General features: G+C 40.0%; 1 protein-coding gene across 1 annotated transcript; it reads left to right on the top strand.

Moving 5' to 3' along the window:
• The first annotated feature begins 44 nt into the window (after positions 1-44).
• Positions 45-20,867, top strand: LOC113665746 (usherin-like). The gene is made up of 18 exons (XM_089211717.1): positions 45-531; positions 3,866-4,176; positions 5,123-5,192; positions 5,729-5,996; positions 6,185-6,372; positions 6,546-6,779; positions 7,011-7,122; positions 7,446-7,772; positions 9,136-9,631; positions 10,502-11,206; positions 11,608-11,863; positions 11,969-12,129; positions 12,785-13,657; positions 14,265-14,564; positions 15,158-16,552; positions 16,756-16,842; positions 18,827-19,966; positions 20,575-20,867. Exons 1-18 carry the CDS (start codon positions 98-100, stop codon positions 20,730-20,732), a joined length of 7,515 nt encoding a protein of 2,504 aa, XP_089067843.1. The 5' UTR covers positions 45-97; the 3' UTR covers positions 20,733-20,867.
• The last annotated feature ends 3,569 nt before the right edge of the window (positions 20,868-24,436 follow it).

The raw sequence follows: 24,436 nt of genomic DNA, 5'->3' as shown, positions 1-24,436 counted from the left end.
GTTCCGCAATCATGAATTTATTTGAGCATTGAAATTTACATTTACAATCGTTAATTACTGCAACACTCTGCTTGCCAACTTTCACTGGAGAGTCAAAATGAAACTTTTTAACGTTTTGATGTTAATTTTTTCAAACCTTTCATCGACATATGGCCAAGGCTATTTTCCGAAATTAGAGGATCTTGCTGTGCTAAAACCGATCACTTCTTCTTCAACATGTGGAGCAACATCTAGTAAATATTGCCAGTCGTTGACTAAACAGACGTCTTTGACGAATTGCGTTGAAAAGAACTGTGAATTTGCTTGTTGTACAAATTGTAGTTCAGCCAAACCTGTTCCCACAGACTTTGCGCAAACTTCGAATGAAGTTGGAGTCACTCAAGATGGCGATCCGAGGAATGGAACTATTGTCAGATCATTCCGATTTCAAGGGAATTCATCCATACAACCTTTAAGGATTCCATTTATAGACTTTCAGAATCCTGGGTTCACTATAAGCGTTTGGATTAAACAGAAGGCAGGAAACAAAGGGTAAGTTTTATGTTACCATGTTAAAGTTACTTTCCAGTTAAAGGGGAGAGGAGGTGAGAGGGGGCACATGAATCGACGTTAAAATCAATTGTACTCCTTCGTAAATCGGTTTTTTTTTAAGCTCGATGCAACTCTTTTCGATTAATTTCAGTAATCAATCATAAAATTTTAAGCACGAAATTAATTAGCTCAATACGACTTTGAAATCGTTGCAGACTTCTTCATGATGTTCTGGAGAAAATAAATCTAAAATCTTGAACGGGGCTACGCTACGTTCGATAAAGAAGAGGCTGAACAGTGAACTTATGTAGTCTATGCTATTCTATCGTTTACTAAGGTTTGTCAGTTTAATGGGTGTTACTGTGGCAGCTGCAAATAGAGACACTAAAATCCTCTCCCACCCCACCCCTCCGTCCCCTACACCCCCAAGCATTTCATTCTAGGTGTAGAAAGCTCAGAGAAACTAAGGGTGTCTAAATTAATCGAAGAAACCTCCGAACTTGAATAAATTTCACAAAACTCAGCCCACAAAGCCACCTGATAAAGTTTGGCAACGTGATGGTCATTTAAGTGCGATAGTCTTTAACTTTCGAATCTTCGTCGGCCACTTCATTCCAAAGATTTGGCTGAAATCTGGCAAGAAGTCTTACTCTAAGGTCGTAATCACGAAATTAATTTTAAAAAGTTTCAGGTATTTTTTGCTTGGCCAAAAAGTGGGAAAGTGCACTTGGTCTGCCTATACTTGCCCGCCAATATGGCGAAGGTGATCTTTTGAATTCAACTCTTCCCTTCCTCTTAACATTTATTTTAAAAAAAATATGGCAAATATCTGGTTTTGACAACATGTGATCCCAACGTTCTAAGGTCGCTTTAGGTCGCCTTGAACAGTGAAAAATTTACCCCAACTTAGTAACATAATATCTCAGTGTTACCTCGATCCAGGAGATACCACCTATTATGAAGAACGTTTATTCCTAGATGAACAAGTTTCGTAAATAAAAATGGGGGAAATGAAACGGTCAAGGAAAAAAAATTATCAACCTGTAAGGACCTGGCTATGTTTGGGACCTAGTCCTGAAAGCTCTAAGATCAATTCACCGATGAGAAGTAAACAGTTAAAGTACATTTATCATCCAGAAAGTTTCCTAATACCATGGAAATATCTTTTGATTTGACATAAACGTAATGATATTCCGCCCCCGGGGTGGTAATTTGTTCAAACGCCCTACCAAAGTTCACTTTTTTGAAAAAAAGGAAAACTCAGCGACCATAACTTTCTACTCGTTTACCTAGCTTTAAAACTCTAGACCTCGTAAACCTTTACTTCTGGGACATTCGCACGCGAAAATGAAGTATTTACTCTCCATATTTTGCGATAAAGCATGTATAATCCGCTGGAAAGACTTGACATTTCCGGTACAAATTTCCCACCCCAGTCAGGGAAGGTTCAGATTTACCATCCCCGGGGCACGGACGACAGTAAAATACCCATGGGTCGCCCGGAGGAAGGGGCTTGTTGAAGCTTCCAATTCATCGATGCGTCATTTATTAGTATCGCTTTCGCTCCTTAGCATGTACTCCCTTCTTTGAAAACTTCTGTGTCAGGGGTAGGTATTTGATTCTAAAATGGGATGCGAAACACGACACCTAGTAAGACTTGAACTCATAAAGGCACAAACCTATTTAAGACTGAGAACAGTGCGAACTTGTAAGCTGTCTCAACCTAAAAAAAAAACCACATGTGTCGTGCCCACGTCATCGAAAAATAAATTAATTATGGTTTCGTGGCTCTTAGTTTTCAGGGGTCTTAGTTTTCGCAACAACCGACAGTTCAGTGATGAACGACGATTTAATTCGAATTAATTGTTTCGTTTTTCACACACTTAAGGTTTAAAGCTAGTTTAGAGCCACTGAAAGAAGTTTGAAAAAATATCCTTCACGAACAGTCTCTCAAAGCAAAATAGATCTTAGAGTAAACTCAATTAACGATTGCGTGCGCATTCCCACGAGGTAATGTTTGTTTCAAACAACACTCAAGTCACTCAAGTCTCTTAGTGAGAGCGCCTCATGTAGGCATCTTGCGCTCACCGTTGTGAAAAAAAGAGAAAAAAAATTTGCAAGGAGACATACTGAAAGGTTGGGTTTTCTTTATACTGTTATACGAAATACGAAACTGAGAACCACTCAAAAACATGATGTAATTTACGTAATATCTAAACCTTTGGCGTGACGAGTAGGATTAACTGCAAGTGTAGCTTATAGGCATCAGATTTGAGTAAGTCACCAATCACCACCAAATGAAGAGGTTGGAATTCAGAAGAATCTTTTCTTTTTTTAAAAAATTTTCGCTCTCCCTTCCAAGCGTTATTGCCGGATCGATTCTTTAAATTCATTCGGTAACCAAATATTTATCCCGTTCCTGCAATGTCGCTCAGAGATATTTGCTTTTGGTCAAAATAAACAGATACTTCCATAATATCAAGAAAACTTCTGGAATTTGCCTTTATTCTGGACGAAATAAGACTTATACCCTATTCACACCAACGAAACATGTTTTGTTAAACTGGTTTTGACTGAATGAAAATTATAAATAGAGAGCTGAAAAAGTTAATTTTCTATAGGATTCAAGTATTTGCTCACTTACATTTCCAATGTGCTAAATTTAAGTCAAAAAAATATTAGGTTAAGTAGTTTCTACGAAGAAAAAAAATTAAACCGTAATTAACAAAACAACTTTAAGCTTTGAATGTGGTATTAAACTTTATTCCTGACCTAAGGATAAGGATTTTAGGAAATCTTTACGACAGGACTCGAGTTGAAGTCATAGGAACACTTTCGATACGCCATGTTGGCGAGCAAGTATGAGCAGACTACGCCGGCTTTACTGATTTTTTTCCGAGCAAAAACAACTGGAACTTTGAAATACCAATTTCGTGGTTAGGACCCTAAAATCAGCCTTCATGCTAAATTTCAGCCAATCGGTGTGGTTAAGTGGCCGCGATTCTTTGAAAAAGTTCGAAAGTTACAGACTATTGCTCTTAAGTCTTACGTAAGGGGGTGTTTGATTCTTTCATTATACTCTGGGAAAAACAGCTGGACTTAGTTCTTTTGAGTACATTTCGCATATATGTATCATTTCCCTTTCTTACTTATTCCTATTTACTCCTCCTTTATCACAGTTTTCGTTTTCTTGGCTCGTATAAACAAGTCAATTCTACATATACTCCTTTCAAGCTGGTTTTATTTTCGATAATCCAAAATTATTCGGAAAGATTCTAGCTTCCATATACATACATACTACTATTAATACTTGTTATCAACCTTTTTTTAATAGGACGATCATGTCTAAAGATGAGACTACTCCTCCAAATTTTGCCAATGTCTTTCAACTTGTTATCAAGGACTATAACTTGATGTTTTACTATCGACCTGCCACTGGGAATGCATCAGTTGCTACATACAACCTTCTGCAAAGCCAAAGTGAAAAGCTTCAACAGGATGAGTGGCATTTAATAACTGTAGCAGTTATTGATAAAGTACTGTCATATTACATTGATGGTGAACTCATGAATGCAAATTTTGTGACTCTGAGTGATTACATCAATAACTCTGCTGGTGGTATTCGAATTGGACAGAAATATGGGGGTCAGTGACTATTATTTAGTTAAGGGCTTAGAGCCTCTTAAAGATTATCAAAGTAATTAGCTCTGTCCATGTAGTTAGCTCTGTAGTGCAAACGTCAACGTTTCCCGCTTGTCATCATGACATCATTAGGAAGATAATTAACAATTATTAATCGAAGTGAGGGTCGCTAGTGGTAGGTATTCAATGAGCAGCGAAGCAGCGCGGTAAATATCCACCACCAACCACTGACACTGAACTAAATAATTGTTTAATACTAAAACAGTGAGATCATATAGAACACACAAAAAATTATTTTAGCTCATTTATTCTTGCAACGATAACAATGTTTTAGGCCGCAAATCCCGCGTGCTTTGCTCGGAGGTAAATAGTTAACAATCACTCAATGAATGCGTGTTGGATATGAGATAATAAATCTACTGTTTTAGTATATACTAGCAAGAACACCTGATAACGTGGAATAAATGAACATAGGGTATTAACGAAGTCGAAAAAATAAGAAAGAACGGTTAATTTTCAGCTCAAAATTCGCCATTTTTCTAATACCAACAACGCATGTGACGCTTTCGATATCGTTGGTCCCAGCAGTACGCCACTAGGATGCGTGTCACACATGAAATCAGTTATGGCCCGACCAATCGTAAGGTCTCTCTGGCTCAATGATAGCGCATCGGAGCACCAAGAATTTCTTTACCGTACACCCACAACAGCACAAAAAAGAAAGTTTTATGCCAGGATTAAAACATAATCATCAACAGTTAACGAGATATTTTATGCCTTTTTTTTTTAAATTACTTACTGGAATATATTTAAGCTATACTTTGAACTTTAATATATTATACTTTGGCTCTTTCATTAAAGCAAAGTCATGGTAAAAATGAGATAAATATAAAGACATACTATGATGTTTTCCTCTATCACAAAAATTAATCTAAAGAAATTCCTCCAGGTGATGCAGAGTGGCAGTATGAAGGCCTGATGCAGGATATCTTCATGTATGACAGAGCTTTGACCAACAGGTAGGTACACCAGCTGAGAAGTAAGATTGTTCATAACTCCTGGCTCTGAGTAAGTATCTTCCTTGCGACGCAAAATAAATGAGAATTATTATAACGGCTGTGCACATGCATTATACTTTTATATTATACTTTTTTTTCCAAGCCTTCCTATGTCAAAAAGACGAAGTTAATCAATACGTTATCAGTTTTTGTAATTAATAAAAGTTAAGTATATAAAAAACATCCGCTGACCTTGTCTATTTCAGGTGACGCAGAACTCTTCTTATCCACCACAGAAAAACGCAGACTCAAACAAGCTAAGAAATATATTGGTTAATCACATAAAGTTTTTGCGCACTTTTATTTCAGTTCAGTTTAAAATAATGAGATGCACCCGTCTCAAAATCATTTTGCCTGGTTAAACGTATCATGCACCAACTTTGTTGTGATAGTTTTCATGACACATATGAAAGGAGAGTATCTTGTTTAACATGTGTTGGATATTATTTCTTCTTAATTATTTCTTCTCGCCGAAATGATCACTGTTTTCTTTCTAGGGAAGCGATAGAGGCATTCACAGGTGTCCTTCCAACAGTTTATGTTGCTAGCAATTGTCGATGCCCACCCACTCATCCAAAAATAAATGTTGCTGAACCAGCTAAGTGTCTGAAAAACTTAGATGGAGACACTGACACAGTGTCCAGGCTAAACGACGCAGCTCATCCAACTGAGTTTGCCACTGATGGTGACTCACTCAGTTACTGGCTGTCAGAGATCACAGAAAATGCAACCATTCACATAAATTTGGCATATGCTGGATTGCAGGTGGGATTTTCAATTCTGAGTGTTATTAATTACCAAGAAAAACGATTCAAGAAGAAAACGTCCATCAATATTGCTGACTTCTTCAATATTAGCCTTGATTAATTATGTTGTTGGTCATGACCCAGCCCTTAAACCAAATTAAATGTAAATAAGGGACTAGTATATATATATTTTTAATACTATGCTAGGTGTTCTACATCGTCTTGACTTTCTATGGACCTGTACCTGGAGCAATAAAGATCGAGCGATCAGTGAACAGCGGACATACCTACGAGTCCTGGCAGTATTTTGCTGAGGATTGTGTGACCTCATTTAATTTACAAAACAATGGTCCATTGACTCAACCTGACTCTGTGAACTGTGTCCAATATAAAAAGTAAGTTGTCGTTTCTCATTAACAATAGCATTATCGATTCAGGAAAAAATGAAGCAAGTTTCTGGCCTTTTTTGATAGATTGCAGTTAAACTGGACTTGGAACTTGTTTGAAGAATTGTGGGAAAATGTTTGGTTCAAATTGTTTCCTTGTAGTAATGATTGTTTTATTTCAGACCTTTGCAGTCCAGTCGAGAAGTGTTGACCTTTCAGACAGAATATCCACCGCCTCCAGGCTCCAACATTCCAGTGCGACCGTTTGGTTCCGGATGCGGTAATCTTTACTGCTCAGACAGACTGTTGCAGTTCTTAAAAGCTACTCATATCAAGTTTAACTTTTACAATCATACTTTGGTACAGAATCCTCTGCACCGGTACTATGGCCTGGAAAGAATTCTTGTCACTGGAAGGTTAGCAAATTCACGTGTATTCAATGCTGAAAAATCTCTTTATTACGCCAGAGTACGCTGCAACACAGTTCAATTAAGTCTCTATGAACCTGAGAACGTCCTCTCTCAGTAAAGGCACTTTATGTAACTGTAGTTGACTGCAGTTGACTAAATTAAGCAAGGTCAATAGCCACTGGTCAGTTAATTTACGTACATGCACTTACTGTTACATTCTGATATTGTATTTTGTAGGTGTGAATGTTTCGGTCATGCATCATCCTTCAGCTATATTGAAGGGAACTCCACGCACATTGGACAATGTATTTGTGACTGTCATCCATCAACTAATACGGAGGGAGAAACTGTAAGAACATTTTGATGAGCAAAGATGTATTTGTTTTCTAATGTAATGTCTCTGGATAAAATGGTTTGCTTCATTTGCGTAATTTTACAATCAGTTTTTTCTGAAAAAAAAAACTGTCTTATGGGCGAACAAGTACGGTTATTGTCTGAAACGAAGCTCTGTTTTTATTTAACACGACCTGGCACGAAATACTATTCTCTATGGTTTCAGACCACTGTAAACAATTTGCCAAACAGTGTTAATCATTGGATTGTCATCGGTAAGTTGAATTGTTTCAGATGTAATTTTTCTATAACATATGTTACCATTTTTTTCCATGTCAGTGCAATCGTTGCAAGCCCCTATACAATGACAAACCATTTAGAAGAGGTGATATTGATGACTCGTACCCCTGTGTCAAGTGCGAGTGTAATAATCATGCCAACAGTTGTGTTTATAATCAAACTCTGGACACCAGCCCTGACTCACGTACCCAGGAGGGAGGAGGTGTGTGTATAAACTGTCAACACAACACTACTGGTCGTTTTTGTAATCTGTGCAAGGAGCGATTCTACAGGGAGTCTGGGAAGAGTCTAAAGTCACCGGATGTGTGTTCGCCTTGTGGATGTGAGGGGCTTGGGGTACAGCCTGGAGAGTTGGATTGTGTCAAGGTTTGTAATGATTACTTTGTGTGTTGCTCATCGGAGAGAGTGCTGTGCTTCATAAGCAGGAGTCACTGAAACAAGCTTTCAGCAGAAAAGCAGAAGATGGATGCCGCAAATGTAACGAGCTGGTCATAGCTATCAATTATAGTTTGCAACTATTCACCGAATTTAGTATGTACTAAAACAGTGACATGATAAAGCACTCATTTATTCCTACAGTTGTTACAATGGTTTCGGGCCCAAATTCCGCGCACGTCGCTCGGAAGTGAATAACAAAGGTATTCGGAGTTTGAGTAGCCAATCAGAGGGCGCCTTCAACGCTGTCCACTGTTTTAGTATTTACTGATAAGCCTGATTTATTTCACATCTTACAGAAAAAAATCGATGATCTGGCATTGGAAAAATTCATTCTTTGTAATATTTTGACGCTTAAAATCCATCATTAAACAAAAAAACTCGGCTGGAGGCTCTTGGGAATAAACTCCACATAGATAGAAATAGTAGAGATGGTAAGTTTTGAGCTCGGTAAAGAACTAAGAAAGATGTTTTTCGTCTTGTCACGAGCGTGGGACAAAGAAAAATCAGGAATCGAACCTCAGACCTTCGGCTCCAATGCTCTACCACGGTGAGCGAAGTATAACCTCCGTAGAGTCTCTGTGGCTCAGTGGTAGAGCATCGGAGCGCGGAATCCGAAGCTCTGAGGTTCGATTCCTCATGGGGACTCAGAACTTTTTTATTTGTCCCACGCTCGTGACAAGACGAAAAACATCTTTCTCAAACTCCACATATTTTCACATGAGACGTACGGCCCACTGCGCGTACTTTAATTGAAAACATAGGAAAAATTCCCGTAGAAGGGCCGTACGCGAAGGCGCTAGCAGAGCCAAAAGAAGAGAATACTACAGTCATGCAATTGACTGAATCAACTCTGATCTAAAGGGAAAATAGTCGGCTCTCGTCATGACCCATCACCTCTTCGCTGCAATCGTTCCGTGCGTTAAGACCTCGAGCAAAATATTTTCAAATAATTTCCCGTCCGGCCCTTCCGCTCAATCAAAGGGTACATAGAGTTTGGGGAGTTAATTCATAAAAGCCCTGTCGAAATGTCTATTGGCACTTTGCAGTCAGCCATCACATGATACAAGAAACACCTAACTTACTGGTGAGAAAATTTTACACTGTGTGTAGCTGATACGTCCAAAGCAAATTATTTTTTTCTGAAGATGCTTAAGTTATGATGTCCAGGTTTGCCAATTTTGCTCATCAGTGGATGTTTCTTGTCTTCATGCGATTGCTGAATGTAAGGGTCTTTTAATTTCTTTCACAGTATTGAAGATATATTTCCCTAAACCATTTTTTCAATGGATAGGAAGCTTCCAACTCAAGTGCAGTGGCTGGACAGTGCGTTTGTAAAGAAAACACTAAAGGCCGTCAATGTGATGAGTGTAAAGATGGATTTTATGATCTCAAAGCTAGCCATGCAACTGGTTGCATTTCATGTGGCTGTCTTTTTAATGGCACCATAAATCGAAATATTTCATGTCACCCAGAATCCGGACAGTGTTACTGCAAAGACCGAGTCACAGGAAGAAATTGCGACACCTGTAAGACAGGGTACTGGGGTCTGTCAGAGAGCAATCCACGGGGATGTACACAGTGTGCATGTAACACTAATGGAACTGTGGGAGGGTCGGGTGAATGTGAACAGCAATCTGGAAACTGTACTTGTAAGCCGTTGGTGATTGGTCAGACTTGCAACCAATGTAAGCCGGGCACATTTGGCTTCAACCAATCAGATCCTAACGGATGTCAACCGTGTAACTGTTTTCCCAACGGAACAATAGATGGAGACAGAAAGAGACCAGGTAGCCTCAGTGTACTTTTTAGATATTTTTATTTTTATCACAAGTCAGAGTAATACATGCTTATCTCTTTGTTGGTGAAGTGGGAGCAAAGTGAAAGAAGGAAATTTTGTTATGAAGCAAAAAATCAGGCTGTTGAGTGATCCAATGTACAAATGTTGATGGCGGAAATTTGTTAGATTTTCATTCTATTCAGAACCAATTAAAACATAATGGAAAGACGATTACCTCTCGCAGTGGCTCTCCCCACGTAGGAGAATAAACGAATACTGACGGAAAGTCAGACAAACCTGACCTAACTTAAACCCCTTTTAAGACGAATCTTTGTTAGCCATTTGTCAGAATGTGTATTTTTAAAAAAATTTTTTAACACATTCTTGGTTCGTTTATCACGTGTCTTCTAAGCTTCTTGACATTTACTTTTCAGTCCTTATGTATTTAAGTATTTAAGACTACCTTTATTGGAAATACATTATATGATCTTTACCTGTCATTTAATCGCAACACAACTGATTCAGTAAGTTCTAAAGAAAAATTACGCAATGCATCAGATGGTGCGTAATGTTGCTTTTAGTCTTGCTATTTCTGAAAACCGGAGGTTTTTAGCTGGTGTGGTCTAGGAAAATGTTGCAGTGGATGACCCTTTTTTTAAGAAATGGATTGCTATTTATTCCAATCAGTGGTACGTGTTGTTGACAAACTCTTGAACTATCAGTGACAACTCTCTCTTCAACAAAGAAGTGTTACACTAGATATTTATCAATATTTATCGATAAATTCCTGTCGGACTAAAATGGCATTTCGTGGCAGACGCGTATGTAGTGTACAACTCTGACTTACACTTGTTCATTTACGTTTGCTCTTCCTCTCCAGATGAACTCCAATGTTCGAGCAATAATGGACAGTGCTTCTGTTTGTCCAGTGTGTCTGGGCTGCGCTGTGACTCCTGTGCAGGACAGTGTTACTGCAAAGATAGGGTGACAGGGAGAACATGTAACACATGTAAGGCAGGGTACTGGGGTCTGTCCGGGCATGACCCTTTAGGCTGTAAGACGTGTGACTGTGATCCGTTTGGAACAACAGCTGGGAGTGAAAACACTTGTAACTCAGTAACAGGGCAGTGCTCTTGCAAAGCTGGAGTGATTGGGCGCAAATGTGATCAGTGTAAAGATGGTTTCCACAGCTTTACACCAAATGGTTGTTCATCATGCAACTGCTCTATTGCTGGTACGCCATCATCGCTTTTGGATCAGTGCGACAAAACTACTGGTGAATGTACCTGTAAGCTCAATGTGGAAGGCAAAAACTGTGACCAGTGCAAACAGGGATTCTACAATCTGTCACAGAGCAATCCACAGGGGTGTACACAGTGTGTTTGTGACACTAAAGGAACTGTGGGAGGGTCAGGTCAATGTGAACAGCAATCTGGAAACTGTACTTGTAAGCCATTGGTGATTGGTCAGACATGCAACCAATGTAAGCCGGGAACGTTTGGTCTTAACCAATCAGATCCTAATGGATGTCAACCATGTAATTGTTATCCCAAGGGAACCATAGATGGTGACAAAAAGAATCCAGGTCAGTCAAAGTCAGTTTGCACACTCTCCATACTGTTCTCTATACATTTCCTGAGGTGCTGACAAGGAGAATTTGTCAAACAATCAAGTTTCTTTTGTTAGTGATCATTCCCTTCATTCTCGTGAACTAACTGTTTAATACAGGGGTGATATTGTTGGGAGAATCTAGATGTTAGTCACTCTTAGGGGTTGAAGTGTTAATTGATTTATCGTACGTTGAACGGAAAAACCTTCAAAGTTATTGATGACAGTTCTCCTCTTTACAAAGTGTTATTCTTCTAGATATTGACAGATATTTACCAACCAATTCCTGTTAGCCCGAGTTGCTTCTCGGGGGAAACTTGTGTGTAATAATCAACTTCGATTTATACTTGTTCATTTACGTTCGCTTTTCCTCTCCAGATGAACTCCAATGTTCGAGCAATAATGGACAGTGCTTCTGTTTGTCCAGTGTGTCTGGGCTGCGCTGTGACTCCTGTGCAGCGGAATACTTCTGGAATCCAGCAGGACAGGGCTGTGTCCAGTGCCAGTGTAACACAACCGGGTCTGTTGGGAAAAACTGCAATGATACTGGCCAGTGTACCTGTAAGGCAAACATTGGTGGACGGCGGTGTGATAGATGTGTAGATGGTTTTTACGGCTTTACAACAACAGGGAGGTGAGAAGAATATTTATCTCTGACAACTGAACACAATGTAATTCGGTCTATTTACCCTTTCACTTAGTTGCTAACTCAATGATATTCTGTTCGTTACACCCTCAGCTGTATTCCTTGTAACTGTAATGTGGCTGGCAGTCTTACCAATCAATGTGATGAAACTGGACAGTGTATATGCAAAGTTAATGTCGAAGGGAAACAGTGTGACAAGTGTAAAAACGGAACCATAAATCTTCAACAGAACAACAATTATGGCTGCAGTGGAGGTAACTGAAATTTATAGCCTCAAAAGGCTAAAATTATCAAGGAGAGCCTTGTTTTAATGCACGATAAAGTGCGTTTCGTATGAGTGTCGTAAAATCCATATTGAGGTCATCACAACGACTAAAAGGGAGAAAACATATATATATAAATAGGACCCAATGAGAGGCAATAGTAGAAACAAGAATGTTGTCTGATGTGGCGGAAAAAGCGAGTAACCAAAACGCGACAGGTTTTAGTTTTGCATCTGATTGTTTAAGAGCTTTGCACCGGCGCGTTGTAAAGCAAATGTGTTACAATTCGGGCACTGAGTTGAAAATGATTTAGAGCCTCCTTTATTCAACGTTTTAATGTTGGATTTGTTACTTTTATCCATCATTTAAACAGTGGAAGAAAAATGCACAAGAATAAGCAAGCGTAAACAGTTGAAACTCAAGCTTGTTCATCCTCTACAAGGGTCTTAATAGGTTGACTTAATAGGTTGTTTCCTCATCGTAAAAAAGGCAGTACATATTTTCCTCCGCCAGCACCTTTTGGTTGTATTCCCAGTCATGGAAATTATTGCATATTTTCCTGCGCATGGAATGTTCTGCATACTTTTGACTCACTCGGTATATGCTGTGTTTTTGTCATGTTAAGCGTGTTCTCCTTTAGTTTCAGTCCCATCTGAGCAACCCGCACCGTTTGTAACAGTTCTCTCGTCCCGTGCAATAATGTTAACATGGTCTCCACCAGACAATCCTAACGGCATCATCCTGCGTTATGAGATGTACAGAAATGATACCCTGGCCTACACTGGACTGAACCGAAAATTCAATGACACCGGTCTCACTCCTGACACCGTCTATTATTATTACATCATTACCTACACTGAATCTGGTCAGACTAGAAGTTTAGACGACCGATACGTGTACCGCACCTTCCAAGACGCACCATGTGGAATTTCTGCACCGGTCATCACAGATGTTCTACCCAGGAATGCAACTGTTTCATGGCAACCTCCCAACATGCTAAATGGTCGTATCACCGAATATCGGCTGATATCTATCAATAGCCGAAGTTCAGTTGAAGTTGTAAACTGTCGAGGTGTTATTTTCATGTGTAAGTTGGGGAATCTTAAACCATACACTGTGTACAATTTCTCAGTGGTGGCTTGCACCAATGGTGGATGCGCTCGCAGTAACGTTACAACCATCCTGACGCTGCCAACACTTCCGGATTTCCAGCCGGCACCAAATGTGACGTCACTTCCGGGAGGTACTGCAGTGAGGGTAGAATGGGACAAGCCAACCGAGCCGAACGGTAGAATTCTTCGTTATGAGCTGTACATGCGCCTAGACGAAGACACAAGCGACGGAGTCTTGAAGTTCAACAGCAATTCTGCCCATGACCCGAACATTATCATCTTCAGAGAAACGAACGTGACAGGACTGGTTCCATTCACGGTATATGAGTTCAGGGTGCGAACATTTGTTGCGCAAGTCATGGGAGACCGAGTTAGTAATTGGACAAGGCATAGGACTGGCGAAGGAAGTAAGTTATTTCAATAAATAAACAACAGATATGGAGTGTTAAAAAAGAACTAAAGCGCTTCAGACTTTGATCAATCAAGCACCTGTCGTTAATGAGATCGCTAGATACAAGAAAAACTGAAACATTCTAGAATTATTGAATAATAAAAAGAGTGAAAAGTGATGTGGGGACGTGTGCCAAGTGGCATCTGTCAAGTTTCTTATGCAGCCAGTTAACTGATTCTTTAAGAGCTAAGAGTCTTCCTAAAGGACGCAACTTAACATGCACTGATACCTGACTAGAGCCGAGGGAAGCCCAGACCTCTCATTTCGAGCTCCAGCGCGCTAACAGCGTCTTCCAATTTTTGGATGAAAACAATAGACTTTCTGTACAGTTTCCGGTTTATATGTACACATGCTACATTTGAGGATAGGCATTAAATCTTTGGCTTGTTTTCACTTAAATCTAGTTGAGAGAAGTTTTGATTATAAGATGTTAGACAGCCTCCGTGTGGTGTTAGGGAAATACTAAAAATACCCTCAAAAAGGAATGGAAATGTATGTGTTTACACATATGCTGTACATGCTATGACGAAGATATTTTTTAATAGTTTTCAATTCTTATTCAGCTCCACTCGGCGAAAATACCATGAACACTGGTGCTCATTTCTTTAACAGCACTGCTGTAATAGTTTCCTGGAGTCCTCCCCAGATCCCCCAGGGGGTCATTAGTCGCTACGTCATTTACAAGTACCAGCCTCCCTCTAGCTCAGTTGCCGTGATAACTGTGGATTTGCCTGGGTCTGAGCGACAGGCCCTGGTCGCAGGGCTGCAGCCGTACATTCAATATAAATTCACAGTAACAGCATGTAACAGTTTTGCCTGCTCTGGGCAAAGTCCGCAAGCTCTTGTACGGACATCAGCGGCAAGTATGTAGTCTAAATTTTAAACTTTCATTGATACTATCTCCGGGAAATTCAATACTTTGGAAAAGGTTTAATTTTCGAACGGTGGTTTTGATTTATGCTGAAATAACAATTAAACATTGGTTTGATTTTTTTAGCTGAAGATGAGTTTGTTAGAGTTCATCCCTTTACAAGCCAAGAATAAACAGCACATTTTTCCCCAAAATCATACGACTATATTAAAAGTGTTTCTTACCCGCGAGATAAATTTAAGCGTCGTGTAAAGAATCCGGCCCAACTGTACTGCAAACCCGTGCGACGGTGCAGGAAAATTAATACAGCTTAGAACCCTTAGTGTATTCGGCAGAGTAAAGCTGAATGCGGAGTGAGAAACACTTTTCTCCAATTTCTCCCAAATTTTGAGGTTTTTGTTGACATTGGAGTAAATTTAAACAGATTTTTCTTCTTTCTGATTTCTTAGAGCTCACTAATAGAGTCCCAAAGTGACTACATCACGTTGCCATGACGCCGCAATTTTATCCTTATTTTTGAATCATATTTAACATGACGTCCATATTCTTTACTAACAGCGGTGTATCTGATTTACTTTCTAACAGCTCCCGAACAACAGGGACCTCCCTCGGTCCTCTCAGTTGATTCATCCACGGTGTACCTTAGATGGCCTCAACCTCAGATCCCTAACGGCCCAATACCACCGAGTTATAACCTGAGCCGAGCTTACTCAGCCCTGCACTTCCCACCCCCTGTGGTGTCAGAAGGCGTGCATTATCCAGGTCTTGGATTCTACAAGTTTCCTTCAGACTTTGTTCGAGCCGGAGCAAGAAATGACATCCAATTCTGGTTTCGAACCCAGTATGCGTCAGGTTTGCCTCTCTTTCTGGCTTCAGATGGCTCACAGACTGACATGTTAGCAGTTCAATTAAAGGATGGAAAGCCATGGTTAATATTCGATTGTCAAGATGGCCCTGCTGCCTTTACGATCAACCAGCCAGTCCGCTTTGACGATGGTGAGTGGCATCTTTTGAAGGTGTCACGTGTCAGCCGCCGTGGGACCCTGAAGGTAGACGGTTACCAAGCCAGTCAGGATAGTCCAGGCGCCGCCACTGTGATATCGGCAAACACTGGGGTTTATATCGGGGGTCTTCCTTCCTCATTTACAATTCTTCGGATGGACACAGGAAATTCCAAAATTGACAAGATCAACTTTATCGGCTGTATACGTGGTGTCACTTCAGAACAGGCTGCTTCTGTTTCAAAGCAGCTCGATTGGACTTCTGCGTTAGAAGCGGTCAGTGTCGAGCCTCAGAGAAATGGATGTCCAGAGAGAGACAACAAAAGAGCCTTGTTCCTCAGAGGCGGTGGCTATGTCGCTATGGACTCAAATGTAGCGGACATTTTTACTAATAATATATTTAGCTTTACTTTGAAGTTCCGCACTCAGCTGTCATCAGGGTTGCTTCTGTTTATGCACGGATCAACAACCACATTTTTCATTCAATTTTCTGAAAATCGAGTTGAAACGAAATACGTCACGTCTAGTGTGCAGGACAATGTGACAGTTTATTCGCCATATGGTGAAATTTGTGATGGACAATGGCACAACATGACTTTAACTAATTTCAACAACAGGTTAACTGTCTTCCTCGATGGTAAAACTGAGGTTGGAACTGGAATAACTAATCTAAACATACAATCTAGCATATTCATCGGAGGGGTCCCCTGGGGATCTTCGACCGAAACAGTCGCCCAACAGGCTGGGGCGACTGTGGAGTTATCTTTTGGTGGTTGCATAATTGTTCAGTCTTTGGCAAAAGAGATCGATTACATAACTGCAGTCAATTCCATGCATAATGCGGACCTTGATGGCTGCCGCCCTGCGCCCACATTAGCGACCAGAGGTCAAATAGGAAAATGTTTACCCTTTAATAGTTCTGTGGTGTATTCTGGGAAGACTGAGAGATTTAATGACTCATCCGTGGACATTTTCACCGGTATGTTGATTGATGAATAGAGTAGTCTTCTTTAAGTTTAGGCTAGTTACTGATCAAAAATATTGCTATCGCCTCAACAGGAAATTAGAAATGGAAGAAATGTCGACCCCCGCCATAAACGAAAAAAACAAACAAAACCTAATGAAAATTAACTTGTCATTCGTGAAAAGAAAATGTACACATCCTATCTTTTTTTCTATCAGATTACCTGTACCGTGTGGAAAGTTACCATGATGGAAGTTCAGGTTCAGCTAAAAGCGAGTGGATTTTAAAACGTAGTGCGCAAGGAGGTAACAGGCGTCACAGTATTTTGTGTATCCCTGAGTTTTGGGTACCCCAAAGCGAATTAAATAGTAGACTGGGTCAAGTAACATAGCATCGTTCTTTCATTTGTCGTGGACAAATTAATTGCTTGCCGACGTCAAAAATTGTCATCCAAAGTTAATTCTCGCGCATGACATTGTGGTCGGCGAAGAGAAGTGTTCATTTGTTGTGATGTGTCATAGAATCGAAGGGGCGATCAGTCAGCAGTTTCAAGTGAGTTGCTTCTCATGTAAACAGTTTAGCCGATCGATTTAAGACACGCATGGAAGGAGGATTTTTTTTCACTTGATGGAATTTCGCGTCTAAGAAAATGACCGAAACCTTGTACTTTTTGATTAACTCTGATTATTCAAAACTTTCTGACTTATTTACCACGTGTGCGTGTGTGTGGGAAATTTTCCTATAACTTCAGAATCACGGATCAGATCTCAGATCGGATCACGGATCGGATCACGGATCGGATCACGGATCGGATCACGGATCGGATCACGGATCGAAAAAAAGAAGAAAAAGTTTTGAGAAATAGAAAAGTCAAATTGTTTATAAAATATAATGCATTAAAAATAAGAGAGAAAAAAAAACTAAAATATGTGAGACAATTCACATATATAGAGAATAGTACCCGAGTCCGCGTACATATGGAAGTTCTTTTCGAGTGTTCAACTCGATAGCTTACGAGTGAGCGCAGCGAACGATTGAGACGTCGAGTCGATCACGTTTTGTCCACGCCGTTTCGTGCGTGTCTCAAATCGATGGGCTGGATTAACTGTTTACATGCGAAGCAACTTACTTGAAACTGCTGACTGTATCGCTCTTTCCAAGGTGCTTCACGACAAATGACTGAACACTTTTCTTCGTCAACCACAATCTCAAGTGCGGTATCCCTAGAGGGGATACCCAAAACACTAGTGTTTAGGGTAGGCGGATACCCAAAACTCGGGGATACCCAAAACACTGTGATAGCGGATGAATTGTCATACGTAATTTTCCTGGACAAATAAAACACTTGTACCTTACGGAACTTTATTCGGCAAACTTTGAAGTTAATTGGAAGAGATTTAGTGGTGTACACTGTCTTGAATAAGCATCTCATCCATAAAGCAAGAGGTAACATTGCTCTTATTTGCTCTGTGCTGCAGAAACTAGGTTCTAGTCTGAAAGTGCATCAGTTCAAGAAAGACGAGAAGTCATCAATCAAACATACTGTGCACTTATGAACCACCGAACAAACAAGAAACAAGAATATATTTCTGTATTTTAGCCAGTGATAAACCTCTACCTAAACTCACCTTACTATTGCAGCTCATTTAATGTCCCTGAACTCAAAAATCATGAACAGCTCATGGTCTCCTGGTTGTAATATTTCAATATCAGTTTAATTGAGTGTCGTAAAAGCAAGAACAAACTAATTGCAACAGCCAGTCGGACTAAATTAAGAAAAATTCCTTAACAAACTAATGAGAATCCAAATAAAAAATATGAAGACTGCCTGAAGCGTGGGAATGAATGCGAAACGAAATGATGATTTTTTTTCGGTTTTACTTCTGATTGGTTGAGAGGGTGGTGCGAATTTTCTGGACCAATCACAGAGCGAAGTGTCCCGGATTACTTTTGATACTAAGTTGAAAATCGCATTAATTTGACAGTTGATAAAAACAAAAATGAAGTAGACAACAAGAGCAGTTCATACAAGTGTACTTAACACTTCAATCTCTGGTCTTCAGCCCTATACAACCTATGAAATCAGAATTCAGGCCTCTACGGTCGGGGGAAGTTCAGTGGGGCCTGGTAAAAATGGCACGACCGAAGAAGCAGGTTTTTTTTGTTTGTGTGTGTGTGTTTGTTTTTTTTGCCATGTCTGACAATCCACGATAATTTCCTACTTGCATTTTTTAGCGAGAATTTTCCCTACCCTTAACCAAAACTTTACCAACTGTATTTTCCTCTTAGTTCCAGAGAATGTCCGAGGCCTTACCGCTGTCCGACGTTCCAAAGAGCTTGAGGTGCACTGGACCGAGCCCGAACGCCCTAATGGTGTTATTATCCAATATAATCTGACCCTGGATGGACAATTGGTGTTCAGCGGAACAGACAACAACTTCACAATACGGAACTTACAGGTCTATACAGAATACCTCTTACAGCTGACAGCGTGCACAAGAATCGGCTGCGCTCAAGGACCGGAAGTCCGTTTAAGAACCGGGGAACTACCCCCGGAGGGAGTCTATACACCAGTGGCTTTTGTACGTGGTACAACGGAGGTTGAAGTAAACTGGCGGTACCCTAATATTACAAATGGGGTAATTGTACGTTATGAAATACTATTTGCAACCAGTGAAATTTTAGACGCATACGTTTCAAAATTTAACGCTACCCCTGATGTGTTCAGCACAATTATTTCAAATCTCACGGCAGGGACATTGTATTACGTTCGAGTGCGCCCCTTCAGTGGAGGTGGCGGGAAATTTAGTGGAGCAGCTCAGGTAACGACACACGAGGATGTCCCTGATGATATCCCAGCACCTCTTGTAATTGCTCTCAGTCCATATGCTCTATTTGTGATTATGTTGGCACCGGGAAAACCGAACGGTGTCATCTTAAACTATGAATTGTACCAAGATGCGGTTTCAGAGCGTGTGTTGAATGAATCACAGCTTACGAATTACACAGCGGTTCAATTAAAACCATACAGCCTTCATACTTTCCGCGTTCGAGCTTGCACTGCACAAGGGTGCGCTTATGGAAAAAAAGCTGAGGCTTATACGAAAGAAATCGCACCGAATGGAACTGTTACTCTAACTGCCCGTGTCCGCAATGCTACAGCGGTTGACGCAAACTGGACACGGGTGGCTTTGCCGAACGGAAAGTTGTTTTATAACTTAATGTTGTATGGAAAATTTGTCATCTTCGACTCGGCTAACTTGAGAACTGAGGATCGTATTGAAACTGCTATTTCTGTTGAGGAAGCTGAAAAACTGTTCACATACAATGGCCTTCTTCCATCCAGTGATTACAGGCTCTGGGTGAATGCGTCGAATTCTGTTGGGTTTATCCTGAGTAACAATATTACTGTGTCCACCCCTGAAGGAGGTAAGTGACCATTCTGTCAGGATAAGCATTAAAGGGTCGATAAAGGAGGTAAGTGACCAGATTGTTCCGACTTCGACTGTTTTCGGTGGCGGCGACTGATCATGCAGCAAACTAGGCGAAAGTCATCACTTGACTCACATGACGACTTCCTCTTAAGCTGTGAAAAGGTCATAATCAGTCAGAAAAGTGTTTTCCAGATGATCAGAGTTAATGATCAAGTGTTACTCTTGGGGTTGCCTGTTTCGAATTTGACTTTTTTGATACCGTCCTTGAGGAAACTCGGAGCTCTCTGATACAGCCCTTCAAACTATACATACTCGAGTGTTTAGCGTCACATATCGCCTGCTGCTTTTCGCTTCACCTCATTAACATTGTACACCAATTACATTCCTCAGAATTATTTTCAATTGCTGCGACTTTCTTACAAGACTATCTCAGATCAAAAACAATGACGTTCATGGACATTTGTTGACTATGACAGTATATTCATGATTTTTCAGTTCCTAGTTCGCCGAATCCCCTAATGCGTCGCAGGTCATTGTCATGTCCCAACTGCCTTTATTTTCATGGAAATATCTAACAAATAGCCGCCTTTTTTCATTTTTAAGATGTTGATGAATGCACAAGTTTTACCCACGATTGCCACTCACAGGCGACTTGTAGTATCACGGATGGTACATTGATTTGTACCTGCAAAGAAGGTTATGTTGGAGATGGTCGACAATGCGCAGGTAAACTTTATCAATACACAGGCAAAATCAATTGACAACGCCGGCTTAAAAAAAAGATACTGACAGGTTATTATTCTCTGAGAAAAATAGACGCTTTTCCGATTTTCACCGTTTAGAAAAACGGCAAAATTTTGGACCACGCAGCAACATGACCAAGCTTTCGTCGTAACAAAATTTACGGTGAGATGTTGGCCATGCAGTAAGAAAATCCAATTTTCGTCGTGAAGTAACGGCGGAATGCTGGATCATTTGATTAGAGAATTCAATCTTCGTCTTAAAAAAGGCGTAATGTTGGATCATATATTAAGGGAATCCAATATGGGCCTTTCAAGCGCGGCCAAATGTTGGATCAAATAAAAAATGAATCCCCAATATTCCTGTTTTTAACCACAGAAATGTTGGATTGTACCATGAAAGAATTCAATATTCGTCGTTGGGCAACGGCGAAATGTTGGAGCATGTGAAAATCTCATTCTTGTGTTAAGCAGTATGTATAATATATCATCATGTATATATCAGCAATATGCCTGTCTTCTCGTTTTTCGCGCTAAGCGCAGTTCAACAACATACCGCGATTTTCGCTTGTCTTTCCCTTTTCCTTTTTTGTCCATAGCATATTGCAGTATTAGTATTGGTCTTTCTGTGGCCATAACGATGTAAGTGTTTTATAGTCCTCTTTCCGTCGTGTTGTTTGTTATTTCTTTACATCAGATATTGTGAAACTCTTGTAAGTTTTCGTTATTTTAGTTTCAACCTGCATCATTTCACCATTGAGGAGTTAAAGTAAATTATTTTTGTTTCTATACGTCGTGGAGTTGTTCATCTCGTGGCCATAAATTTCATTTTCGCATGGTGCAATTTCATTATGTACAATAAACTTAATAGATGGGTTTTTTCCTTAATGCTTCAATCGTGCCCAAGTGAATTTACAGGTAGTAAAACTGAGAATCATCAACGAAGTCATATTCCTCGTGATAGAAAGATCTCGCTTGATACTAGTACAGGGAACCCAACCTGAGCAGAGAGTCAAGTAGGTGTACACTAACTAGCCAATCTTTAACCACGGTGTAGAATGAAATTTTGACGGATTTTTTTATGTTTTTTGTGCCAGCGGAAACAAATTTTTTGGTTTCAGATGAGCAAATTGTTGGCTTGAAACTGATTTTATGTAGACTCACTTTTCTTGCAGCAGTATATGAATAAAGAGGGTAATGCAATATTTTCAAAGTATATTAGTTCTTGAGTTGTGGTGCACGACTTATTAGAGACATTTCATCGGATTCCATGTAGTCTTCAAATATATTTATAAAATAATTCAAACAGTACGCGCGTTCTGATTGGCCATAAAACCATTTTACATGAGCGTATGTAAACACGGTTTTCGTTCCTATTTCATTAGTTATTTTATAAAAGAAATGTAAAATGGTTTCCGTGTTTACATAGCCTGATGTAAACACTTAGGAGGTTGGGAGAACACTCGATAAGCTAGAAACCACTCCGCTTCGCGTCGTGGTTTCCTACGCTTATCTCGTGTTCTCCCAACCTCCCGCGTGTTTACATCAGGCTATGTAAACACGGAAACCAATTTACATTTCTTCAATTGCCCTAACCCAAAAATCTGAGACGACATCGAAATGATGTTTTATTATTCCGATACGTTGCGGGAAATATTCTACGCTACTACAAGAATAAAATAAAGTGTCTGTAGTTCAGTATGTTGAAGAAATTCGCTCTCTCTATTTACGATACTGAATGAAGTAATTTCCTACTTTTTTTTCACTGAGAAGTTATTTTCCAGATGGAGAACAATCCACAGAACCAAAACCAGCGGAAATTTCATGTTAAACGGTAATGTGTTGACGATCCTGAAGATTCGAATCCGTCCAGATAAAGGGCCCTGGTATAGAATTGTGATTTCTCGCAGTTATGGTTAAAAACTAAACTATCTACCTTATCTGTTTTGCAAAAGCTTTATAAAACGTTTCTACTGCTTTTGTTGACCTTATTTTATACTGTTTCATACTGCACGTTTTTTTAGAAGAAGATTAAATTTGCTTTGTCTTATCTGTTTGGCGTTTTTCTAGTTCCATTCCACTTTTCTTTCTCCTTGTTATGTTTTATTTACTAGGAAGAGTAGCACCTGTTGTCCGCAGTCAGGGAGGGCCGACCGCAGAAGTTAAGGTGAAAGCGTGAGGAACTTCTTGCTAGTAACCCTTGAACGTATGTCAAAAAAAGGTCTGATTGTGTGACGGTGAGAATAAATTTAAGCACCGCTTACGCTGGTTTTATCAGCGTCGGAGTTGGATTCGTAATCAGTAGTTCAGAGCAAGAATACCTGAGCAGGTCGAGGAAGATCTCCTCGGCTGCAAATCAGAGTAGATTCCAGCTCAGGATTTCGTCAACCTGAAGACAAGAAATTGTCACAACGGTTTGAACTTTGCGTGAACATTACTTCTTGTGTCAACTGAATGACTTAATTGATTCTTGCTTCAACAAATAGTTTGCCATTGTGTTAAGAGTGCCATGAAAAGTTTCTTGGCTAAATTTGTAAAATGCTTACATGCATATAGGGCAGTGTTTGGCATCACTCAAATTTTTTAATTACTTAATTTAATTATCAGGAGAAAGTAAGGGGAGAACCAAGGAAAACCAGGGCGTTGGCTGGAATCAATTGTGGCGGGAACTGAAAATTTGTTTTCACGGATATCTGCATTGTGGACCCTTAGGGTAGTTTCTTATCTCCAAAGTTATAAATGACTTATAATAAATAAAATTGACATTTCCAAAGGTCAGTGGCCTCCCTTTATATCCAATGATTTTTTTTTACTTATATTTATAGCTGTTTATCTGCATGTACCTCTTCGTGCTTGTTGAGATGTTTCCACGTCTCTGCCTCTTTTGGAACTTTTGATCAGTTGCATTTACCACATTCAATCCGTTTTCTTCTTGTCTTCCAGAGCTGCAATCTGCTTTCCTTTTAACCGGACGGGCCACGGACGTTTGTGAAATCGCGAAAACTTTCTTTTCGGCATGCAAAGCCTTACACGTTTCTTTGCGAAACGTTTTGACTTGTTTTTGTTGTGGGTTGAAACTCGGTTGAAACTCGATGCCACACGTACTCGACACTGAGCCTTGCAAAGCAGTTTTGGAGGAGTCGTGTGAATAATGGTATGGTATTGTTTTAGTGGAGTAGTACACTCTTTCCAGACGAATGATGGACGGAGGATCCCCATTTTTGCTTCTAGAGGAACTGGAACTAGCTTCTACTGAACCGCTATCTGAATTCTGTCAGCTGGAGATGCCTTCAATCTGGAAGTCCCTCGTCGCATCATTTTCATTAAACTTGTTCCCTTCACTGTTTCAACACCCACAACCAAATTGGTAAGCTTCGCGAACTTGTTCACTGGCAGCCTTTCTCACGAACGAGTGAGGTGTGAGTACCTTTGTGGTGTGTTGAAGAACTAACTTCATCTCGCTTTTCATCAGATTGATGCCTACAATCAACTAAATTATAGCAACGGGGCTCTCTCGCTGTTTGCTGATCGTTGGTGTCTTCAGAAGTGTTTGGTAACGCTGCACGTGGATGCGCCTTTCTATGGTAATACGATTCATGTCAAGCATTGCCTTGATCGCGAACTGAAAGGGCTTCGTAAAGGCCAGATTTGAGGATTTGACTGTTTTTGATGAGGTGTCGCATTTGTATTGTTGATCAACCCATGGATAAAAACATTAAAATAAC

Source organism: Pocillopora damicornis, chromosome 7 (genome assembly GCF_964200805.1).
Source record: "Pocillopora damicornis chromosome 7, jaPocDami1.2, whole genome shotgun sequence".
Lineage (NCBI taxonomy): Eukaryota > Metazoa > Cnidaria > Anthozoa > Scleractinia > Pocilloporidae > Pocillopora > Pocillopora damicornis.
This window is presented reverse-complemented; position numbering and strand designations above follow the sequence as displayed.